Genomic DNA, 7843 nt, shown 5'->3' on the forward strand with positions numbered 1-7843 from the left:
GGCAGCTGCCACACCTTTTCAGGAGACGACCGCTCTCCATGTAGACGGGTCGGGAGGTGGTGGTGATGTGGGATTTAAATCCAGCTAGACCCTCCCCTGCCCTGCTGAAGCCAAAGGCAGATGTTTGGAAGATCTACAGGCCGAAACGACAGAGGCTTTACACTCAAGAAACACGGGTGCTGACGGGGGTCAAACTGGAAAGGGCCGTGATTGCGCTGGCGGGAGGAAGAGGGCTCCCGGTCTTCAGAAAGCACAGCCTACTCCCGCTTTTCCACTTAGCCAAGATCGCACTTCCTTACCGCAGTGCCAGGCAGAGGAGGCGATCCTCACTTGCCAAGTCTTAGCTACAGCCTAGAAACCGGCGGACAGCGTCCCCTGCCCCTCCCCACAGAGCCAGCCACTTGTCACTCCCACCTCCCACCTCCCCTTAGTTCTGTCTAGTGTTCTGTATTTCTCTCTGACTCACAGTCAATGACTGCCGGTTCCTGAGGTCAGAAGCAGAGGGAGGAGCTGGAGGGGGGGAAAATGAGGTCAGAAGCAGAGGGAGGAGCTGGAGGGGCAGAAAAATGGATGAACACTGGGGCATAGGGAGAACAGCGCAACTCCGGGGAGCTTAGACCTCTTAGACTCTCTGCAGGTGGGGCAGAGAACCAGGTTGTTCAGAGGAAGGAAATTGGCAGAAATGTCTTCTTGAGTTTCTCAAACAAGTGAGAAGAGTGTGTTTAAAATGCAGAAGCCCAGTCCCACCCTAAGTCTGGATCAAGGGTGAGACCTAGGAACATGCATTAAAAAAAAGAAAAAGCCAGAGGGTATGGGCTCACTAAAGAGAGAAACAGTGAGTGAGATGGAAAGTGAGAAAGCACCCTTTATGGGAAATGGTCATGCCATAATGCCTTCTCCCTCCTACTGGGATTTCGGGCACACAAGCAAACACGCCTGGCATGCATTTCCAAGGCACTGCTCTGGGACTCCAGCTGAGTAGTCAGCCATGTGGGATCCAGATGCCCCAACTGCCCAGGCTAGGGCTGGCCTGGAAGATAACTTTTGTGTGTGTATGTTTACCTTAGGGTATGTGTACTCCCTGGAGAAAGACAGAGAGTGAGAGGAAAAGTGAGAAATTATCCCCCCAGGAGGGATGGCCTTGCCACAATCCCCTTTTTTCCTTCCTCCTCCCAGGATCTTGGGAACATGTGCACAAGTGCTAGGTGTGAGTTTCAAGTCTGGGACTTGAACCATGGTGGGCCACATGGGAGTCCAGCAATGTGACCACTACGCCATCTGCTGGTCCCAGAATGTACATTTTTAACACCCAGTGATTCTCACACATGAACACAAGGTCATTGCCAAATCACTACACAACACAGAGATCACTTCAGTGGATCCTTTGTTCCATATTATTTTTACCAACCAAAGTATCTCGCCACAAAGAACCACAGTCAAGGCACAAAGGTAAGAGGAGTCTGGACAAAGCCCTGTGAAGGGGTGGAGGGACTTTCTGTTCCCTCCATTAACTGCAGTTTGTCTCATTCTGTGAAGATGACCCAAGCAGCAGATAATCCAAGCCGTGTGGTCTGGTTTGGCATGCATTGCTTTGCCGTTTTGACGTGTGTACCCTACAGGTCGTTTATTTTGGCCCAACATTGAAATGATTTACATTCTCTGAAAATGGGAATGGCAAAGGGTGAAGGATGGTGAAGACCAGCACAAGGCGGGCTCCGAACGCCAGAGCTCCAGGCCAGGCGCACCTGGGAAAGGGAGGTGCCGACCTGGCCTCTGTGCGGCCACCCTCTGCTACCCTGAATTCAGGGTGAAAGACTCCATTACTCTTCTTCCTTCCTGCTTGCACACCTCAGCCCCGTAACAGGCTGACAAGCTGAGAGTAGCTACTTAGTAACCTTAAGGCCTGGGCTGTGGACAGAAATACCTTTGTCCTTCCTCTAGACCGACTCTCTCCTTTCCATGTTCCCTTGGGAAAACAGCGAGAGTAGCTGTGTCTTGCAGTGTCTTTTCCTCCCCACTTCTGGGGAGGGCCACGGCGAGCGACTTCTTGGAGTCAACAACCGTAAGCAGGCAGGCCATGAGCCCACTCTGCTGAAGGTGGAGGCAGGGCCCTGGCTTCTCTCTCCTCCCTGCATCCCTGCCTCTGGCCTCCCTTACTCACAACGGCAACCTTACCATGGGGACAGGAGACCAAGGAAACCGACCTCTCCGTCTCCAGGAATTGCTCCACTAGCCCCTTCTCTAACCTTCCTTCTACCCTTCTTGATGCCCAAACCCTGCCTTCAGGAAAACTCGACTTCTAGACCCACGAGAGCAGCTGCCACTCATGCTCTCAGTGTAGGGGTACGCAGACCCTGTGATCAAGAAACAAGACTATTCTGGGTCAGAGAATCCCCTAAAAGGATGTACAGGGGTTTCTGTTTTCTTCTCCAGTTTGAGCAACTTAGACCCTCCCATAGACTGTTTCTGGAAAAGCCTCTCCCCTTCCTGCCCAACCCATCCTTGAGTGACAGAAACCCTGACGGGCTTCAGGGGAGACGATCCCCTGAGAATCAGCTTCTCCCGACAGGAGGGGGACACAGCTGTGCTCTCTCAGCCCAGTCCTACCTGCTCCTCCACACAGACCATCCTAGAAAACCCGGTGTTTCTCCGAGACGACTCAGGGCTGGAACCAGCAGACACGACGTTCCAGCAGGACACAGGAAGGCCCATAGCTTGACCCTGCCTCACCCCGACTATTCCCACATCCCGACCCCTCACTCCCAGTCTGTCGGGGGCCTGATGGTCAGCGGGGCCGCATTCTTCCGGCCGGCCCGGATGCCGGGGTAGAAGAGGGGCCAGAGTTTCTCGGTGAAAGTGTCGGTGAAGGTGTAGATGTGGGAGCGGTCTGTGACGTTGTAAAAGGACAGCGTGCCGGCCTCGTAGTCCAGGAATATGCCCACCCGCTTGGGCTTCACCTTGATGTGGAGAGGGGTAAACGGTGTGGTGGTGGCCGCGTACTTGTCCCCATTCCACAGCCGCACTCGCCAGTAGCCAGTCTCGGGGAGGGGCGTCAGCTCGCCCTTGCGGCTCACGGAGTCCCGGCACACGCCCACCGCCCAGTGGGTCTTGTCGCCCACCTCCACCTCCCAGTAGTGCCGCCCCGAGGTGAAGCCCTCGGTGGCCAGGACGCAGGGGTAGAAGGTGAACCGCCTTGGCGTGTCCGGGAGATCCCGGAGTCTTGTCTCCACGAACTTGACGCTCTTGCGATCTTCTGACAGGACAAGGTTAGGATGAGCGGTCTCGGGGTCCAGGGTCACATCCACTGGCGGGAGAAGCCAGAGTGGGGAGCTAGATGAGGATGGGAATAGCTCAACACCCGCCTCACTCTTCCGGCCTGCCTCACACAGCCTGGCCCTAAAGGTTAACTCTCAGCTCCGCTGCCCACGGGAGGGGACAGCACAGCGGCTTCCTTCTCTCCCCGACCCTACATGAACAGAACGACCTCTTGACTCTGCAGAGGCTGTTGCCTAGTTCCCACCTGGTCCGCTCCCCTCACCCCTCTGACATCATCGCTGATCTCACTTTGTGGAGAAGCAGTCAGGAGACCAGAAGGGATGGGGCGTGTTAAGGACACAGCACAAGACAGCATGGCTAGGAGGGGGAGCGTGTCTGTTTCCCTGGCATGGCTCTGGTTTCCCTGGAACGACTGTTCTCCCTGCGTATTCATGACTCTCCCTTTGCTTTAGAGATTGTCCCAGTGAGGTAAATCATACAGGCACACTAGCTGACCTCTTAGGCAAGTTATTTAACCTGAGTCTCCACTTAGAGTAAGTGTGGACCTAAGAGAAGACGACACGTGAGGCTTCTCACTGAGTCTGTGACTGGGGCGGGTGTGGGCACGGAGGTGACAGGTGGAGGAACTGAGGCCGAGGTAAAGTGGGACCTAAGCCCTTTCCTCTCGCCGGCAGTCCTCTCTGCTAGATTCCTTTTGGGAACAACTCACCAATTAGCTGTTTAAGGATTTTCCTTAGGGCAAAGTACTGTCGGGGGAAATTGCTGAAGTTCTTTTCCAGCTCTATGGATACTGAAGTCACTTCCATGGTCTTCACCTTCTCACATCTAGGAGGGGTGGGGAGATAGGGGAGAAAGGGCAGGGTCAGGGGGAAGCTCCAGCAGAGTGAGGATTCAGATGTTGTCATACTTAGGGAGGAACTGAAACTCTCCAGCTTCCCACTCTGTGCCTTGTCTCTGAAGACGAAAGCTCACCTACTACTTTATTTTATTAATCTATAGGGATCTCATGGTTCCCTGACCAGATTCTTATCTTGCCCAGGAATTTTCTGGGGGTATTCTCTTATCTCATGGAAATGGACAATCGCCCTCCCTGCTTTCCTACCCCTTCCTCCTGTCATCCTGTTTGGACTTAATTCTACCCACAGGCACCAGTTAAATCTGGTTCTACATTATCACTCTCTCCACCAAAGAAATCCCGATGTTCAGAGGGTAAGGAGAAGGAATTATTATCCCGAGGCCTTGTTCTCTGCCTGGCTCCGTGGATGCAGTGGACTTCCCCATATCCTGCAGACACGGCTTACTTCCCAACTCCTCACTGCACCCCCGGTCTCTAAGTGAAGACCTAACTCACTCAAAGAGATGCAAGAATCACTTACTTTTCCAGGGTACTTTTGACGTCCTAGAGGGAAGGAGAAAAAAAAGCAACATTGGTCCTGGTATTCAAGGGTCCTGAAGGCAAAGGCTCCCCTTCCTCCCCAAAGTTCTAGATCTACGAAACAGGCACAGGGAAACTGAAGGTCACAATGCAGGGGAAGAGTCCAGAGGGACTGAGAGCATCTCTTCCGACCTAACCCCATGTTCAACTTTCGGTCATCGTGAAGCTTGGTAGTCTATCACCTCCCAGGGGTCTGTGTGTGTGTCTTTGCTCCTCAAGGACACTGGGAGCTCCCTGCAAGGGACAGGGATTGTGTCTGCTTTTTACTCTGTCCCCCAAGTACCAACCACACGCCTCAGTCTCCTTGAGGACCAGGGTAGATGGCTCCAGACTGGCGGTATAGGAACGAATCACACTTTCCCACTGCGGTTTATAACTCCTGTCTGGCATTGGTTAATAAATATCGACAACAGTGTGCCAATCCTGATTTAGGAATACTTGGGGTTCAGAAGACAAAGAAGACAAATCTCTGTCCCACAGAATTTCCCAGTTTAATGTGGAAGGCAGAACACACGTACATGAAAGGACACAGGAATAAATACCAAGCGATACATTACATGCAAATAAGTGTACAATGAAGCCTTGCTGCTTTAAATGTGGGTCGTCTGATCTCTGGTAAGAAATACGGTTTCTACAGCCTAGCTAACACCATTCATCTGCTTAAGTGCACAAACTATTTCCAACATTCTTAGAGGCATCATTTACATATGAAAACAATGTCATTTACACATAGTTGCAAGTATCCTTTAAAATATATATTTCTATGCTTTTTGAACACTTAAGTAAATCAAGTAAAATAATGGTAACTGCATTTACAAAATTTTAATGAATAGTTTTTTCACTAATTCACACTAGACTTCCCTCCTGTCAAAAGAGTGAATTTTTTCTTTGGTACAAAGTAAGCACATAATTTTTGACAAGACATGAGAACACAAAAATGATTAGAAAGAATGGGAGAAATCAGAGAGGCCTTCCTGTAGAAACAGATTCTCCAGGGTCCAGCGGGTGCCATAGTGGTTAAGGTGCTGGATTCATGGCCAACCACGATTCGAGTCCGGACCCAGTGGCTTGAAACTCATGCCAGGCACATGTGCGTGTGTGCCCAAAATCCCAAGAGGAGAATGGAAGCAAAGGGACTGGGGCATGGTCATTCCCCCCGGGGGGTGATTTCTCTCCTTCTGTCTCTCTCCGTCTCTACAGCGAGTGCACAAACCCTATAGCAAAAATCTCTCTCTCTCAAAAAAAAGAAAAAATAGGTCCTCTGATTATGCCTGGAAGAAAACTGGGTCTAGGGAGGTGGAGCAGAGGGCTGAGCACCCCAGGCTGACAGAACGGCCTGTGCAAAGCTAGGCTGCCCTCGACCCGCGGGGCTACGCAGGGGCAAAGGTCGAACCTTAAGCATCTCGAAGCCCGACTGTAAGCACTTGCCCTCCACCTCAGCTGCCAGGTGGGCCAGGTCCCGGCGCTTGTCCCCGAGGTGAGCTGCGTTTTCTCGGAGTCGCTGTAGGATGTCCTGTTCTTCCTCCTCCAGTCGTGACAGCAACAGCTGCTGTTCTTCATCCAGCCGCCGATGAAGCTCTTCAAACTCCCGCAGGATCTGCTGTCGGCGACTCTCCACGAGTCTCTGAGGGAAGGAGGAGAGTGTTATGTCGTCAGGGCCAGCGGGACATAGGGACTGTCCCCACTTGCCATGGGTATGAAGTAACAGTCTTCCAGTGTCACTGGGAATAGTTTAACTGGACAGGTCTCCCTCTCCACTGGAGTTTCTCTCAGTAAGGAATGGCTGCATCCCTACCACCCCCATTGGTGCTAGTGAAGACCATGGAGAGAGTAAAAATAAATAAATAAATAAAAATTGATGTTTTAAAAACAGTTTTACAATCCTAAAAATGTACTTTGATTAATTGGCTGATTGCTAGAGGGCGTGTATGCTTGATGGAGAGAGATAAAGAGAAGGAAAGGAGAAAGCACCCCATTGGGGAACGATCACTCTGTAACCCTGTCTCCATTTCTCCATCCTGTTGGGATTTTGGACAAACATGGGATATGTGCTAGGCATGTATCCCAAGCTGCTGGATCTGGGACTTGAACCACATGGTTGGCCATGTAGGACCTAGTTGCCTCAACTATCAGACCACAGAGACAGCAATTTTAGTAAAATATATTCAGTGGACCAGCAAGTGGTGTGGTAGTTAAGGTGCTGGACTCCTACATGGCCAACTGTGGATCGAGTCCTGGACCTGGTGACTTTCTCTTTCTCTGTCTCTCTCGTTGAGTACATGTGCCCTATAGCAAATTTAAAAATATTAATAGATATAACTAAATAAGTAATTCTTTAAATGTAAATACTCATTCAGACTAGGAGCGCTCTAGGGTTGGCTCCATGGCCTTATGGTTAAGGGAGCTGGATCCCACATGGCCAACCATGAAGTTTGGATCCTGTTCCTGGTAGCTTGAAAAACAGACTAGGCATGTGTGTGTGTGTGTGCGTGTTGTGTGTATCCAAAATCCCAACAGGATGAAGAAATGGAGGAGAGGGGCTTGCAGTGTGACCACACTACTGTCCCTCCCTGATGATTCTATGTGCCCTCTGGCAAAACAAACAGGACAACTCTCCAGTGGGGGATCTACTGTCCCCGATGAGTACCTCTGTTCCCAACTCTGAAGTTCTGCTTAGTGCAATCTGTCACAGGAAGGGGCGTTCACATACTAGAAAGTTAAAGATCAGATTGTCATCATTTGTATATTCAAAGGCATCTATCTAATAAAAGCCAGACAACTAAATGGAAAAGTATCAAAATCAGTAAGAGTTTAATAATGGGTTGTTACAAAATATATCCATAGATTTCAGGGTTGAACCTGTTAAATAGTTTCAAGTCACTTCAGAGAAAAGCAGTTCTCATACCAGGGACAGGTTCCAGAAATCAGTGAATTAGTTGTTTAAAATTTGAAATGTGCTTTCTCTAAGGCAGCACATAAATGCCTAACATTCCGAAATTTGGAGGGCTTGAACAGCCATGGCATTTTTTGAGGATTATCAGGATGCTCTCCCGTCTGTGCTTTCACTGCAACAAGTGACCTCCCCAAGGGAGGATTCTCAGTGTCACATAACTGACGGGGAAGCATCAACCC

General features: G+C 50.5%; 1 protein-coding gene across 4 annotated transcripts in view; it reads right to left on the reverse strand.

The window, feature by feature from the left end:
• Nucleotides 1-6: 6 nt before the first annotated feature.
• Nucleotides 7-7843, reverse strand: part of TRIM39 (tripartite motif containing 39) — a gene marked incomplete at its 5' end in the record, with an annotated part of 15182 nt that continues 7345 nt past the window's right edge. Inside the window, 6 exon segments of one of the 4 annotated variants that reach the window (XM_014591141.1) lie at nucleotides 7-101; nucleotides 467-510; nucleotides 2608-3304; nucleotides 3986-4101; nucleotides 4653-4675; nucleotides 6105-6335. In XM_014591141.1, coding sequence (XP_014446627.1) covers nucleotides 2757-3304; nucleotides 3986-4101; nucleotides 4653-4675; nucleotides 6105-6335 — 918 coding nt within the window. 4 annotated transcript variants of the gene reach the window in all.

Source organism: Tupaia chinensis, unplaced genomic scaffold (genome assembly GCF_000334495.1).
Source record: "Tupaia chinensis unplaced genomic scaffold, TupChi_1.0 Scaffold000538_1, whole genome shotgun sequence".
NCBI classification, from domain to species: Eukaryota; Metazoa; Chordata; class Mammalia; order Scandentia; family Tupaiidae; genus Tupaia; species Tupaia belangeri.